We start from the raw sequence: 17,199 nt of genomic DNA, 5'->3' as shown, positions 1-17,199 counted from the left end.
TCCGAGGACACGTCCCGCAGAAAGACTGAAAGCCTGGCCAGGGGGGACCTGGCAGGGTGCGCCTGAGTCTCGGGTCCTGCCCAGGCCCCTTCCTGGACGGGGCGTGCGCCTAGGAACACGCACCTAGCGGCCAGGGATGGAGACCCTGCTGCCACCTCGCAGCGATGTGACAACAGGCTCTTCTCTAAGCCTCACCCCGAGGCTCAGGGGAGCCGCCTGGGGGCTGGGGCGGGAGGCCCGTGAGCGCCTAGCGGGCGCCATCGGAGAGAAGAGGGGCCGGGAAGGGATTCTTCACAGCCTGCCCCGCTCCAGGAGAATGGGCTTCGGCTATGGAATGTGGGATGGCCACGCGCAGCTCCCGTGGCTCCCGTGGCACAGGGAAGTGAGCGTGGGGACATAGGGCCTCAGCTGCCGGCGGGGCCGGGTGTGAGGAGTTTCAGGCAGCAGGTGAGGGTGGTGTGGGAGCGGCACCCGTCCTAGTAGAGCTGAACCCCCTCAGGCTGTACCCCCTTGAGCTGTGCGTCACAGAGCCGCGCTGATGCGTTTGGAGAAGAAACACGGATTCCACATGATCCCTGACAAGCCCCTGCTGGACTCCCAGCAGCAGCTCAGCGTCTGCCCTGTGCCGGCTCTCTTCCAGCTCCATCTCACTCCCTGTCAGAGCCGTTCAAAGAAGTCCAGGGAGGCCGGGGGCTTGCCCAGAGGACCGGGCAATCAGAGCTGGAGCCAGGGGCGTTGGGGGAGAGAACCTGGCCTCCCTCGGCGGACTGGTGAGACGGGAGGAGAGGGCCCGGCTCCCTCTGCCCGGCGGCACAGAAGAGTGGGGGGAAGACAATGTCAGAGACGGAAGGGCGTGAGCTGTGGTGCTCTCCAGGGAACTGCGCCAATTTATTTATTGGAAAAGAAACTTAACCAAGACAAGGGTCAGGCTAAATAAGACTTACCCCGCCTCTGTATAGCAGGAAGGGACAGCAAAAGAACCCCACAGGTTCAAAGACCGAAATCCACTTTTTAATTTCCTGGATCAAAACCCCTCTTCATATGGACTTGGAGTTGCACGAGCCAAACTCCCATCCCAGGAAACAGATGGGCGCGGGCACGGCAGCCCCGGGCTCTGATGTGTGCCATGCAGCAGCGCGGTCCACGCGCTCTGCCATCTTCCCAGGACACGGTGCTGACACTAGTAAACGCTGTGGGAAGAGTCGCCCAGGAGAGAGCCCCGGGGGCTGTTATGCCAGCGGTTTGGAAGGACGCTTAGGAACAGCCCCATGGACACTCTCACCTAAAAGTGATGATGGCATTTGGTGCGGGAGGGTCTCGGCCAGCTCTCTGTGAGGGCTCACCGTGTGCCTGCACCCGGGCCCTGTGACCAGGGGGCAGCCGAGTCCGTAGGCCCATGCGAGGGGGGGGGGTGCATCCATCACACAGTCGGGGGAAGTGCCCATGTGTGTAACGTTTGAAAGCCAGGTTCCTGCTCGTGGAGCACGTCCAAGTGGATTTTGTTGTTGGACCCGCGCCATGGCCTTGAGGATCCATTAGTTTAAATGACCTTCATCAGACTCACTGGGTGAAAGCATAGCTGCAGGTAGACGGCCAGCCTGACTTCACACGGCTTGCCGTTAACTCCAGATGCAAACCCGGCCGACCCTGACTCCTGGCTTTCCCCTCCACCTGCTGCCTTCTGAGGGTACCTTCCCCCCCACTGACCTCGAGCAAAGCACACCGAGGAGTCGCCCCGGGAAGGCCTTCTCCCCTCTCCTGTTCGAGTCCAGGTTTGAATTAAACCCCGTGGGCCCATTATCCTCCCGCCCCCCTCTCCTGAGGGTTAACTTCCAGTTCGTCAGTGCAGGTTTACCACGGGCCTCATTTGAGGTTAACCTTTGAAATGTCCCTGAGCAAGGACAGTAGCCTCTAAAAGTGGACACAGAAACGGAATCCAGCTTAAGCAAGTCTAGTTGGCAACGTAACACCCTTGTACGTGCCAGAAGCTCATGGGAACCCATAAAGCTTAGGATGTTAATACTGGTGCCAAGTCCTTGAACAGGTAAAGGGCTCAGCTAGACAGATACAGAATGTTGTCATTTATTTTCAGAACTGATATTAACTTACAAAGCTAATTTATCAGGGACAATGTTGATTATTTGTGCTGTGGGTAAATTTTTAGAGAAAACAATGGTTTTCGTAAAAGACATGATAATCATTCATCTCTTCCCAATGCCCTTTAATCATATGGAATTCTGAACATAAAACTAAATTGTGAAGTTTGTTTCCTAAATGTTTTAAAAGATATATTTTGGTGACTTAAGTATGTTTTATGTTGTTTTTCTATTTTAAGTGATCATTTATGTCAAATTTAACAATAAAAATTTACAATAGTTTCTACATCAAATCAATATCATGATATCAAGGTATTTATAAAGATATGAATGAATAAAACTTTGTTTTTATTTTACAGTTATTCACATTATGACATGAACCTTGAATTGGATTAATTTTGCTTTTAAAAACGTGTGTTATTGCTCTGAATGCGATTCCCTGGTATTTATAACCATTTCCAGAGTAAGGTAAAGAGATTCCCTTTGCTGATTCTCGCCCAGAAATACTTAGTGTTCCCTCTATTCCCTAACATTGTCCTACATCACTTTCCTCAGATTCCTGCAGCCTCTAGGAGAGATGGGGAGACACCTCCTGGATCCCCTCTCAACGCCCTGCCCCCCAGCTGCCGGGCATGTGGTCAGCAGGCGCTTCCAGCTGTCAGCTCCTCGGACCTGAACCAGCCCCTGTCCCTGGGCAGTGTTGCTGGAGACTCGGCCAGGTGCCATGTAGCGTCTAGGTTTGGTCTCCTGGGACGCAGGGCATGCTCACTGCCGAGGCCACACGCGGTGGGCCAGGGCCTAGCTAGGCCTGTGTCTCCTTCATCTTTCCCTGCCAATCTCGCCTCTTCCCTTGCCCTTCACAGGCCTCGGTCCCTAATAAATAAGTACAACAGTCTCACATACCAACATCCCCCCAGACGGCTGGACTGGAAGCTCCACGCCTTTCATCACAGGGTTGGCTCCCTGGCAACCAGCCCCCGTCCTACCAACAAAAGACACCTCTGCTGCTCTGACCTCAGGGAGTTCTAAGGGTCTTAGGAGCTCTGGCAGTGGCAAAAGTCAGATAGGCTTTGTTTTAAATCACAGTGCTGCTGGACACTATGTCTACCTCTCAGGACAGCTCAGGATTTCATGCAGACGTAGCATGCGTGTTATTCGACTCTTCCATCCACCAGAGGGGCTTTCAAATATCACTGACCAGACTCGCCCGCCTGCTGGAGAAGCGCCGGCAGGCACCAAGCCTGAGCTATTTCGAGAACGCTGAGCTCTGGGCTCCGAAACCGACTTCAGCCTCAGCTCAGAAGGCACATTTGCATATTACTCAGTGAAGTGTGGTTTCCCATTTAGATCAAGTGACTGTTCTAAATTAATTTACTCGGTTTGGATTCCAAGTTTTCTGTGCACGTACAAGTTAGGTGATAGCTGCTGGCACTGGCCTGCTTAGCAGAACTGCATGAAAAGTCAAACTGAATCGTAGTCTGTCGGCGTCACTCGCTACTAAAAATAGAAAGTCTGTTCATTCCAATAACTGTTCAGTTTTTCTTTCCATGTAATCATTGACTCAAAGCAAAACTTTCGGAAGTGTATTTTCTTGGCCGTGAATTACCTGACATTGTGGGTTCTACTGACAATTTGGTTTAAAGCTCCACGCTGCATGTATTGTTTTTAAAGTGACAACATGAATATACATGTGGGTGGAAAAGAGCATCAGGGTTAAAAACAACATCCTCACTAAAGTCAGGGATTTGTGGAACCTGCTTGGAAGCAATGGTGGTGTGCAGGCAACTTGTGACTGCGATCAACAAGCTGTGAGAGTCTACCAACCAAAGCAGAAGCCGTAGTTGTCACAATTTACAAATATTTCTGCAAAGCTGTGGTGACAGATCTGAGGTCGGGTAAGAAAGCCTCTGTGGGCACCAGCGTGCACTGCCTCCCTCGCTGCCCTCATCAATCGCACATCAGAGAACGCCCAGCCCTAAAAACACTGCTTTGTAAACCAGCCGGCCCCCGCCCCCGAGAAGGCTGGACTGTTCTACCAAGCAAAGAAGGCGTCATCGTCACAATGGATAAATATGCCTGCAAAGTTGTTGTGGCGAACGTGATGCTGGAGAAGGCCTGCGGGAGGGTGACAGCAGGTGCCACACCCAGGCCTGCCATTTTGGCATCGGGACTATTTTGAGCTGCAGTCCACTGGGAGAAAGCAGGCACAGGAAAAGCTCTCTCTCCTGCATTGCCTAAAGGCAGGGCATACCTTTGTACGGTGTCCCTCCCCCTCTCTGCCAGGAAGGATAGACGTTAATCCCTGGAAACACCTCTAGACCCCTATCAGCCATGGGGACACCAGAGGCAGATGCCTACATTACAAATGTTCCTAACTGGCCCTCATCTTCCGTTAGACTCCCCATATGTTTACTTCCCACAATTCGCTGCCCTAGAAGTTCAAAGTTCTTTCTTTGTTTTGTCACTTCTCCACAAGGGGATTGTTCTTTGATTAAGAAGGTATACAGGATGGGTATGAAGTAGGTTTACAGTTGTTTTTATGGAAAAATCACACAATAACTGATAAATAATAATATAAGAATAAACTGTGTTTTGTGTACTTACAACTGTAAACCTACTTTTGCCTACCCCTGGATAAGCCTGAGTTCTAACCAGCTCTTTGAGTTACCCATCTCTGGGTTCTCCCACGTGTAATGTGGGCTGCTCTGGTTAGTAAATTTCTGCTTTATTTGTTTTTGTTAATCTGTCTTTTGTCAGGACTTCAGCTGGAGAACCGAGGGGAGTATAGGAGACAATTTTTTTTCTCCCCTACACTGCAATTGTATTAATTATTTTATGAGAATCTTCTAAATTGTTCAAAATCAGTTAGCAATGCTTTAGCAAAATCTTCAATTAATGGAATCTCCCAGCTTCTGAAGCTTTAAGTAAGTATAAGTCACCAGAAAAGGTCATCAAGAAACTGGATTAATCCTAAAAAGTGAAGGCGGATCTGACTCCATTCAATGATGAGAAGTCAAATGACACACAAAAGTTTCATTCTGAAATCTATAATTTAACTTTTGAAATATTTCAATTCATAGAATCTTTCAATGCAAATTCCATTTTTAATGTGATAAATTTATATTCATACCACAAGATGGAGAAAGCTTCTGATTTTGTTGCCTTGAAATGGTGGAAGTTCCAAAATGTGTATACGTAAAAATAACTTCTTTGACGAGGGCTTTCCCTGTTGGAAAATGTTTATCAAAAGAAGTTTCTCTGAGTGAATCAAAAAACAGCGCTTGGGACAATGTTCTGTCAGAAATAGTCGTTGGTTTAACTTACAAAGCAGTTAGCGGTGAGAACACTCTCTCAAACCGCTGGCTTCTACCCGCAGAGGGAGGCTCCACAGTTACAAGTATCATGATCTATAGAGAAACAGCGAATGCTTTAGTTATATGGCGACTTTAAAGAAGCTCACAGGCAACTGCATTTTTTTAATATAAAGAAAGAAAGAAAGAAAAATACATTTTGAACAAAATGGCTGAGGGGAAGAAACCAGATGTGAAGACTAGCAATGACAGCACCATGTGCCGGAGTTTGGCTTTGGGGTCAAGGGTCACGGTTCAGCCCTTTGCTGAGTAACGTGCAAGGAGGAGGTGTGTCCACAGAAGAGGCGATGTCAGCACCGCTGGCTGGACGTACAGAACAGCGGGTGGGCCAACTGGCGCATGCCCTGCCTCATTACCTACACGGGAGTTATTCTCTGTTTACTTTTCACGCTGTCTTGGCCAAGCAACAGTGTCACTGGAAGTGAGCTTGGGCTCCTGCTGCAGAGCAACGACACACTGAGGAGGCACCGGGAGGGGCTGCCAGGTCCCCTGGCTCTACCCAGCCCTTCCCACCACACCCTCGACTGCTGGGGGGCACAGCTGGCATCTGCCCTCCCTGCGTCCCATGAACAGCGCTCTTCACAGCCCGGGGCACCTGCAACACCTCCTGAGTCACATCAGCTCAACATACATCTGCTGAGTGAACCGGTGGTTGGCTTTTTTGTTGTTGTAATCCTCACCTGAGGATATTTTCCCCATTGATTTTTAGAGAAAGTAGAAGAGGGGAGGGAGGGAGGGAGAGACAGAGAGAGAGAGAGACAGAGAGAGAGAGAGAGACATCAATGGGAGAGGGAGACAGCGATTGGTTGCCTCCTGCATGCACCCTGGGGCAGGGGATCGAGCCTGCAACCCAAGTATGTGCCCTTGACAGAGAATCAACTCCAGGCCCTGCTGTGCATGGGCTGATGCTCTAACCACTGATCTACACTGGCCAGGGCATATTGGTTGACTGTTTAAGGTATCTCTGATGACAGAGGTGCTAAAGTTCACAGGTGCTGCGTAAACAGCCACGCCGTGGTACTGTTGGCGGAGGCTGGTGCCCATGCAGGTACTTCTGCACATGAACGTGTGGATGTTAGGGCGTGAGCACTACCATGGCCCCACAGTAAGTAGCTCCTAGTGCGGGATGATCTGGGCCTGGACCCGGAAACGCTCAAATGTCATTCCCGCTGCACGTCAGAAACGGCTCGAGGCTCTGTTCTTCTGACGCAGAATTTGCCAAATTAATAAGAAACAGAATGCACACACCATGAGCCTTGCTTCAGTGAATAATTTACTTGCATTTGGGTTCCTGAGACTATTGCTGATTTGGCTGCAAACAGCTCTGTGAGTTTTGGAAGCCACGAAGAACAAATCTGTAAATACTTGATTCTGAATGTCACGGGAAATAATTGCTACACATGCGACGTCTTCAGAGCGCCACGTAGATCACACCATTGCCCACCGCTACCAAATGTCCCGGCACTTTGCAATCTGAGGACATGAACCAGTGCAAACACAATTTGCAATGAAAATAACGTCCTCTCCTCACCAAGTTGATCATCAATTGCTAATTACAAGGATTAAGTTGCAATTAGAAACAAATGCACATGTCACTTACAATATTATTTAAAGTAAAATGAGCTATTTAAAGGCTTTTCAATAAAATAAAGGAAATAACCAAGACTTGTGGGCATTCACGTCCATTGAAAATAGGCCATAAAAATAAGGCTTCCCTGTCACCAGCCCTGGTGAGGGCCACCGAAAGGCTTTAAAGATACAGCTGCTTCTGAGCATCCACCTTCAGAGAATGAACCGCTGAGACCCAGGCGGGGATGCGTGCCAGGCTGACCTAACGGCCGCAGAACTGGTCGGGGTGGATTGCTGGGCACCTGCAGCCACCGCTGAAGGAAGAGGTGAGCGTGTGAACTTCATGCTGAGGCCCCTGCAATGTCTCCAGGAAGGTGCAGCTGCTCACACCTGAAATCTCGGGGTGGACTCCGGGGAAATGAAGGTCTCCCACTGGCACGGGCTCACATTTCAGAGCATCAGTGTTGATAAAACAGTCCTTCTCTTTGCATAAGTTACTGACCGTCAACAATACAGCTGAAGGACCTGGACCCTATAAGTTGGCCGCAGAAATTTAACTCTCCTCCCTATTCCCAATATCCCCTTAACCTCCTTATTCCTAATATCGCCTTAACCTCCTCCTTATTCGTAATATTGCTTTAAGGCTTGTTGATTGCTGATAAATTTACTTTATCTTATTCAGTTTTGGAAAATTCCATTAAATTCAGGAGGGTTTTTTAAGAAGAGAGTGTTCCATCCTATCTAATAAAGAGGGAATATGCTAATTGACCCTCACGCCATTGCAAAGATGGCAGCGCCCACGGCCACTAAGGAGGGACTATGCCAGCCGTGGGCAAACCAAGGCCCGCGGGCCGGATCCGGCCCGTTTGAAATGAATAAAACTAAAAAAAAAAAAAAGACCGTACCCTTTTATGTAATGATGTTTACTTTGAATTTATATTAGTTCACACAAACACTCCATCTGTGCTTTTGTTCCGGCCCTCCGGTCCAGTTTAAGAACCCACTGTGGCCCTTGAGTCAAAAAGTTTGCCCACCCCTGGACTATGCTAATTGACTGCCACGCCCTCAAAGATGGCGGCGCCCACAGTCAATAAGGAGGGAATGTGCTAATTGACTGCCATGCCCTCAAAGATGGTGGTGCCCACAGCCACAAGATGGCCAGCAGGGGAGGGCAGTTGGAGGGGACCAGGCCTGCAGGGGAGGGCAGTTGGGGGCGACTGGGCTGGCAGGGAAGCAGTTAGGCATCGATCAGGCTGGCAGGGGAGTGGTTAGGGGGTGATCATGCTGGCAGGCAGTAGTGGTTAGGGGCAATCAGGCAGGCAGGCAGGCGAGTGGTTGGGAGCCAGCAGTCCCAGATTGTGAGAGGGATGTCGGACTGCTGGTTGCAGTTGGACATCTCCCGAGGGGTCCCAGATTGGAGAGGGTGCAGGCTGGGCTGAGGGACACGCCCCCTGCCAGTGCATGAATTTTGTGCACCGGGCCTCTAGTGTAAAAAGAATCTGTTTTCTGCTTGTTGCATTGCATGAAGCAGAATTGCTTTAATTCAGGTCAGAAACACTAATTTAAATCCTCTGCTGCAGAGACACGAGTGGGACTGCGGCCTTGGTCACGTCTGTACCCCGTCAGCCTGGCCTTGCCTACAGGCAGCCCGTAGCTGGCAGAGCACATGGACAGGCCGGGCTCTGTGATTCTCGGCTCTCTCTGCTGTGAACTGTTTTTGTATCTCACTTCCCAATAGTGTTTTCCTTTCACACACTGAAGGGAATTTTCGCCAGCATCTGGAAATGCATGGCACATCTATCTTCTACATGTTTTCGCATGTTAACCAGCACTGGGGTGTGGTCTGGACAGCAGGAGCCCCGAAAACCTTCTCTGTTACTCCTGTACCTGCTAGCAGACGGGACCCACAACCAAGTGTTTTCTCAAATGACAGGATCGCTTTAAAGCTGTGACCGAGCGCGGCTCCCACCTTTAGAGCCGGTCAGGGCCTTGCCGATTTCCTACTTCAGTTTCCTGGATTTTATGAGGAACCCGGAGGCCAATTTCTATGACTGTGCCTTTACATTCAAAGCACATGAAAGGCTTTAGACTTCAGCCTTACTTCATTTAATATGTACATTTTTTAAAAAGCACTGGAAATAGTCTAAATTACTAGCAATGGGGAAAGGAGTAAATAGAGCATTCCCATGTGATGGAATCTTAGATGCTTATTAAAATCACACGCCTTGTTTTCATAAAATATTTCATGGCAGGGAAAATTTATCACGATACCATGTTAAATGGAAAAGGCAGATACAAAACTATATATAACATGATTGCATACAGCAGGCATGTATACATTCACACACACACACACACACACCCCATATGTACATGCAAATATCTAGGCTTTTCAAGATACTGGAAAGAATTAAACTAAAATCTTACTAACCATAAGGGTAAATTTTCCTAACATTTAAGAAATTTTATTGTGAGTGAATTATTTCTAAATTAAAATATAAAGCATTAGCAGGAAAAAAAACACACCCACAATTAGCAAAGCACAATGTAGAGCAGTGGTTCTCAACCTTGGCTGCACTTAGAATCACCTGGGAATCTTTTTAAAATCCTGATTTTTGGGCCTCATCCTCCAGAAATTCTGCTTCTTTGTTACTAATGTGTGGCCCCACCCAATAACAAAGAAACAGAATTTCCGGAGGATGAGACCCAGAAATCAGGATTTTAAAAAGATTCCCAGGTGATTCTAATGTGCAGCCAAGGTTGAGAACGACTGATGTAGAGTATTGGGGTGTGCTCATGCAGGGATTTATGACATCCCTGCACATGGGTCCATGACAACATCCTATGCATGAGTCCATGACAACATCTCTACATATGAATCCATGCCAACATCCTATGCATGAGTCCATGCCAACATCCTATGCCTGAGTCCATGACAACATCCTATGCATGAATCTATGACAACATCCTATTCATGAATCCATGCCAACATCCTATGCATGAGTCCATGACAACATCCTATGCATAAGTCTATGACAACATCCTATGCCTGAGTCCATGCCAACATCCTATGCATGAGTCCATGACAACATCCTATGCATGAGTCCATGACAACATCCCTATCATGAGTCCATGACAACATCCTATGCATGAGTCCATGACAACATCCTATGCATGAGTCCATGCAAACATCCCTATCATGAGTCCATGACAACATCTATTGCATGAGTCCATGACAACATCCTATGCATGAGTCCATGACAACATCCTATGCATGAATCCATGACAACATCCCTATCATGAGTCCATGACAACATCCTATGCATGAGTCCATGACAACATCCTATGCATGAGTCCATGACAACATCCTATGCATGAGTCCATGACAACCATCCCTATCATGAGTCCATGACAACATCCTATGCATGAGTCCATGACAACATCCTATGCATGAGTCCATGACAACATCCTATGCATGAGTCCATGACAACATCCTATGCATGAAATCCCATGACAACATCCTATGCATGAATCCATGACAACATCCCTATCATGAGTCCATGACAACATCCTGTGCATGAGTCCATGCCAACATCCTATGCATGAGTCCATGACAACATCCTATGCATGAGTCCATGACAACATCCTATGCATGAGTCCATGACAACATCCTATGCATGAGTCCATGACAACATCCTATGCATGAGTCCATGACAACATCCTATGCATGAATCCATGACAACATCCTATGCATGAATCCATGACAACATCCCTATCATGAGTCCATGACAACATCCTATGCATGAACCCATGACAACATCTCTGTGCCTGAGTCCGTGTTGAGATAGCAGTCATCTCATTTATATCCTAGGATCCTACTTGACTACTGAGCAAGCTGCAAATGCAAGGATTTGGCATTTTGAAGTCTTCTCCATTAAAATATACCCACGTGAGGCGGACAGTGTCAAAGTCAAGCAGACTCTCCTCAGGAGAGAGAATCCCTGGGAAGGCTGGGCTGTTGGGAAAGCGAGGTGTGTGTGACAGTGTTTCCAGTCCTCACCTGATGTCGGTGCACGTGATGCAGGTGATGCCCCGGCTGTTGGTTGTGATCAGGTTCAAAGCTACTGATGTTTCTTTGTCAGAGGTCGGGTGTGCTGAACATTTAAAAAAAAATTCCTGCAAGAAAGAGGAATACGATCAAAGACATGGCAGTCAGCCGGCGCTTCCCCGTCTAAACATTTCCAAGGATACGACCTCAATAAACAAAGTACAATTTCTTAAATGTTAAAAAATCGGGGCAGGCAAAGGGCTCTCTCATTAGGTATCAGTTAGAAATAAATCAGCATCAGATCTCTCGAGGGGATGAGGGACCTTGGGCAGCAGTAGGGACGCCCTTTGAAGAGGGTCCAGGAATCTGCTGGCTTTTCCTTCTTGTGCTCTTTGTGCCACGGAGCTGGGGACTCTGTGCCCCGTGGAGCAACGCCCCTCACTGACAAGTGAGTTTCAGAGACAACTCCACGTGGACGCAGGAGGAAGCCTGAAATAGCGTCTCATGATGAGGGAAGGGATACCCAGAGCAGTGAACTGACTGGCCCAAAGCCACACAATCACAGGTGAAGCCAGGGCGCGACCCAGGCTTCCTACACCATTGGTCGGTGAGCAGCAAGAGTGAAGGCCAGAGGAAGGACCCTACTCTCAGGAGGCAGGCACGCCTACGGCGACTCACAGGGGAGCAGAGCGTGACTCTCCCAGCTCATGCGGAGCCCCACACCTTTCCTGGTCTCCAGCACCCCAGAATCCCGGGGGGACCGGCTCCACCTCCACGCAGCAGCTGGGATGTTGGAACCTGCACCTCTCGCCTTGTTCATTCATTTGCCTACTCTTGTTCTGTCCCTGAGCCCAGGTGCTCTCCTGGGGCAGCAGGCAAGCCACACTGGTTGGGGGCATTTCTTCTGTAATGTGGAATGCTACCCTTTCTTAAAAATATGTTATTGATTTTAGAGAGAAGAAGGGAGAGGGAGAGATAGAAACATCAATGATGAGAGAGAAACATTGATGGGCTGCCTCCAGCATGCCCCCTCCTGGGGATAAAGCTCAAAACCCAGGCATGTGCCCTGACCGGGAATTGAACCGGTGACCTCTATATTCATGAGTCAATGCTCAACCGATTGAGCAGCACCAGCCAGGCAAATGCTACCCTTTCTACTCATCCTTTAAATGCGGCAGATCCTTCAAGGGCATTGAGAGAGAGAGTTAGAGCAACTCCTGACCCCCAAAAGGCTCAGCATGGAGGACGCGATTGACCCTGTGAACGGGGGCTGGCGGCCACTGCATTTTGTCAACATGAAGAAGATCCTCCCTCACAGCACAGAGTAATTCCTGCAGAACAGCCGAGCTGCGGGCGTTGGGACGGTGCTTCGCACACAGATGATAGACAGGTGCACTTATGTTTTCTCTGAGCTTGCAGAACCCATGGTAGACACCCTGCCCGCAAATCACCAAGTGCTCGGCCAGCAGATAAAACCCCGCAGACAATTGCCCGCGTCCTTTCTGGGGGTGCGGGGGTGCTCACGGATCATGGTGGGAGAGGTACAGATCTGCGGGAGCTTCCATTCACATGATGCAATAAAACCAAACTGGAAATTATTAGCCCTGTATATGAAATACGTCTCCCTCTCTCTCCCTCTCTCTTTCTCTCTCTCTCTCCCTCCCTCCCCTTCCCTCCCACTCTCTAAAAGAAAAAAAAATCAATGGAACAATATCCTCTAGGGAAGATGAATAACAACAACAGCAAAATAAAAATCCAGGAATAATGATACAGGTTTGGATACAAAACGACTCCGAACTCATTGGATCGCACAGTGCTTGCAGACGTTGCCAACTGAACGCCAGTGGGAAAATGGGGTTAGAGTAGACCTTAAACAGATGGAACCTCAGCAGTAAATGAGTCTGTGATGCTCAATGGTAAGTTTGTTTTCTCTTAATAAGGCGTTAATACAGCCTCACGGCGGCAGGCCGAGCCCAGCGGTGTCGCTCCCAAGATGCAGAGCTGTGGTTTGCAGGCGGTCACTTGCTGCCCATCCACCACGGCCACCGCCAAGGTCACCAGGAGGACCACCGCCTTCTGCTAGGCCCTCTGTTGGTTCACAACAAATAAATGCATTGTGTACATGTAAACACACACACACACACACACACACACACACACACACAGGCGGTGCACGTATGCACCAGCCTGAAGCCATTCTCAGCAGGAGAGAGTGAGTCTTGGCCGTTACTGCAGCGAGCACATGGCCTTCAATTGCACCACAGGGTCAGGTCTAACAGCATCGCCGTTCACATCAATTCAGCTGCTGCTACACTGCAAAAGCATTTTTTAAAATCTTACTTTATCACCCAATTTAAAAGCATAAACCTTTTCTGACCCCTAGGCCAATGTAATAGGCAATAAAAATTAAAATGAAATTCTCAAATCCAAAAGATGCTGAAAACACAGTTTTAATTCTTTTCTCTAAATGTGGTGTAACATTTCATTTATGGCAAAACTGCCAGCGACTTATGACACTGTTCCTAGTCTATATTTATCCAACTTGGTGTGGCCAGTCAGGCTTCTCTCTGCAGTTACTATACACATATTTTAAAATGACAGGGCATGGACACTCCTGGAGATATTTCAGAGCTCACATATAAAAATTGCATAACCTTTTTAAGATCTAAAAATATCTAAGTCTAAAAACTTTTTGGCCCCAGGGAAGTACACGCCAATGCTGTTTGGGGCTGTAACTTCCCCCAACCACAACGTGGCAGCATCTGCGTGTGTGATGTCGCTGACTGAGGCCGTGGTGGGCGTGTCCTGGCTCTATGGCAGCAGCTGCGTTTGTGACGTCACTGGCCGAGGCCGTGGTGGGCGTGTCCTGGCTCTATGGCAGCAGCTGCGTGTGTGACGTCACTGGCCGAGGCCGTGGTGGCGTGTCCTGGCTCTATGGCAGCAGCTGCGTGTGTGACGTCACTGGCCGAGGCCGTGGTGGGCGTGTCCTGGCTCTATGGCAGCAGCTGCGTGTGTGACGTCACTGGCTGAGGCTGTGGCGGGGGTGTCCTGGCTCTATGGCAGCAGCTGCGTGTGTGACGTCACTGGCTGAGGCCGTGGTGGGCGTGTCCTGGCTCTATGGCAGCAGCTGCGTGTGTGATGTCACTGGCTGAGGCTGTGGCGGGGGTGTCCTGGCTCTATGGCAGCAGCTGTGTGTGTGATGTCGCTGGCTGAGGCCGTGGTGGGCGTGTCCTGGCTGTATGGCAGCAGCTGCGTGTGTGACGTCACTGGCCGAGGCTGTGGCGGGCGTGTCCTGGCTCTATGGCAGCAGCTGCGTGTGTGACGTCACTGGCTGAGGCTGTGGCGGGCGTGTCCTGGCTGTATGGCAGCAGCTGCGTGTGTGATGTCACTGGCTGAGGCTGTGGCGGGGGTGTCCTGGCTCTATGGCAGCAGCTGCGTGTGTGATGTCGCTGGCTGAGGCCGTGGTAGGCGTGTCCTGGCTGTATGGCAGCAGCTGCGTGTGTGACGTCGCTGGCTGAGGCCGTGGTGGGCGTGTCCTGGCTGTATGGCAGCAGCTGCGTGTGTGATGTCACTGGCTGAGGCTGTGGCGGGGGTGTCCTGGCTCTATGGCAGCAGCTGCGTGTGTGATGTCGCTGGCTGAGGCCGTGGTGGGCGTGTCCTGGCTGTATGGCAGCAGCTGCATGTGTGATGTCGCTGGCTGAGGCCGTGGTGGGCGTGTCCTGGCTCTATGGCAGCAGCTGCGTGTGTGACGTCACTGGCTGAGGCTGTGGCGGGGGTGTCCTGGCTCTGGGTCTGTAGCCCGGCCAGACTGTGGCAGACAGCAGCCGGGGTCCACACTGCTCGTCACTCCTTCAGAGTAGAGGCTGCCTGCCTCGGGATGCGTGGGCCCGAGAGGACACGCGGGCGTCCGTGGCGTGTGCCGGTTGCACGCATGGGCAGAGCTCTCCAGTGTCGGTTCTCACACGAAGGAAATAGGAGGTTAAAAGCGTTCACGTTGTGCCCTCCCACCAAGGACCAGAGTTGACCTCTGGGACAGCACACAGATAGTGGTCTGTCCGCTGGTGATAACCTGCAAGAAACGGCTGGGCTCTCTGGGCGCGGGCCTTGCTCGGGGACAGATGGACGGACGCTCTGGGCCCGGCAGCCTGCAGCCCTGGCTGGGCTTCTCTCCTGGCGCTGGCTCTGCAACTTCCTCCCTGTCGCTGCTGCCGCTGTTCTTGGTGCTGAACCTACCAGGGCGGAGGGCCCCACCCAGAGCGGCACTGTCCCTACCGTCCCTGCTCCCACAGCCAGAGGCTGAGGAACGCAGGGCGCTGTTTGTGATGAGCATGGAGTAGGCACCTAAGTCCTCTTGCTTTAACAGAAAGTCACGCTGAGAACCATCCGGACACAGTGTGCCCTCAACACTGGACGCGTATCCGCAGGCAGCTCACGGCTACACGGACCCAGAAACCGTGGAAGCCGGGTTCACGTCTGCTCATGCAACACAGGCGGCTTCTGTGTAAGTCCATGAATGTGGCAAAGGCGTGCAATGAGGTGCCCGATGAACTGAGCCCCGGGGACCAGCATGAAGTCCCACCTCGCAGGCACGGCCGTCCTCGCCGTGGCGTGTGGGTTAGATGAAGTTGTTCTTGTTATGTCTGTGTCATTCATTATAGTGACTTTTGCAAAAGTGTATTTCTACCCTCAGCGGAAGCCCAGAAAACATGAACTTATTGTTCGGGTGTGAATACCACGACCTTCCTCTTAGAGGAGGAGGTGAAATCCAGGCATCTGGGCCTGTCCCCACGACCCTCCGCTGGGGCGTGATCTGAGCCAGCCACCTCGCCCAGCGCTCAGCTGCAGCGGCGGCTCCGTGTGCCCCGAGCCTTCCCCACGGGGACTGATCACAGGGACAGTCCCTCTTTCCCCCGCCGCCTGACTCAGGGTCGCCCGCTCCCCGGGACACCGAGGCACCGTGGTACAAGACGGACGGCTGTTGCGTCCTTTACACTTTTCACATCGGTTGGATCGGCGGGTCCGTCACACACCCTGGTCCCACCGGGCGCCGGGGCTCTGCTCCGGGCAGCTGCCCCTCGCCCGCTCCTCTAAACCGAGTCTCTGGTCGGAAACCCGCGCCCCTCAGGCCTGTGCTCCTGCCCGGGACGCCCTTCCAGGGCAGATGCGCAGGAGCCTCGAGTGGGACGTGCCGTCAGTGTTTCTGGCTGCACACATGCTCTCCACCAGCAACACCTGGTGCCGAGTGAACGCGTCATTATTTGGCTTGTTACACGGCAGCCCCCTGTGCAAGGCTGGCCGTGTGCCGGCTCCGGGGCGGCCAGGCCCGGGTCCTGAAACATGGTGCCAGGCAGGGATGACCTTCAGCCCCCTCCGAAAGCAAGACAGAGACCAAGATGGTCTCTACCCGGCAGCCACGTGGAGCTACAGCAAACACATGAGTATCTGCACTGAAGTAGAAAGACTGGCGTTTATATGGTAATTATAAGCCCTTCACATGTATCATTTCATCTATCTTTTCGTTATGAGGACTTCTGGGGATGAATGTGTTTTACCATTTAAGGTTTCGTGAGAAAGTAATACCAATCACACTTTTAGGTAATCAATGGATATGAAAATCATAAGTTGACTACGTTTAGCCCATTATCAGCCTCAAATCCTGCACACATGCTAAATGTACTGCCGTGCATCTTGTGCTGTAACGTCTTCTAGAAAATTCTTTATGTGTGATCCTTGGTGACATGAAGTCATGCTTTTCTAAATATTTTACAAGCCCTTTTATAAAATCGGGAACACATCAGCTACACACATGAAATGCCACACACGTTTGAATATAAATAAGTGCTTATATGCTTTGTCAAATTCCTGTTTGGCAGTTAAGGATAAACCACGCCTGAGCGGACCCCAGAGAGCGCTGCGCCTTGCCAGGGCCCGGCGCAGTGTGCCTGGCTACGGCGTCCTGGCCTGGTACCGGGTTCCTCAGCCACAGTCTGCCCGTCATGCTGAGACTGCAGCGCTGAGCAAACGTTGTTGGCACATTAAGTGAGAGAACATTTAAATGAGTTTCCTGCACTCCACTGAAGTCTCCAGAGAATGAGGCGGTGCATGGGACATCCCC

The 17,199-nt window shown here is 50.7% G+C and overlaps 1 protein-coding gene across 3 annotated transcripts in view; it reads right to left on the bottom strand.

Annotated features, from left to right (window-relative positions):
• The window catches only part of PRKN (parkin RBR E3 ubiquitin protein ligase), a 530,440-nt gene that overhangs the window by 211,075 nt on the left and 302,166 nt on the right, over positions 1-17,199 (bottom strand). For all 3 annotated transcript variants that reach the window (XM_036317340.1, XM_036317341.1, XM_036317342.1), the window contains exon 6: positions 11,097-11,212. In XM_036317340.1, the coding sequence (XP_036173233.1) occupies positions 11,097-11,212 (116 nt within the window). The remainder of the gene's footprint in view (positions 1-11,096; positions 11,213-17,199) is intronic.

Source organism: Myotis myotis, unplaced genomic scaffold (assembly GCF_014108235.1).
Source record: "Myotis myotis isolate mMyoMyo1 unplaced genomic scaffold, mMyoMyo1.p scaffold_m19_p_7, whole genome shotgun sequence".
Taxonomy (NCBI): domain Eukaryota; kingdom Metazoa; phylum Chordata; class Mammalia; order Chiroptera; family Vespertilionidae; genus Myotis; species Myotis myotis.
The sequence above is the reverse complement of the archived record's forward strand: the minus strand, read 5'-3'. Positions and strand labels throughout refer to the sequence as shown.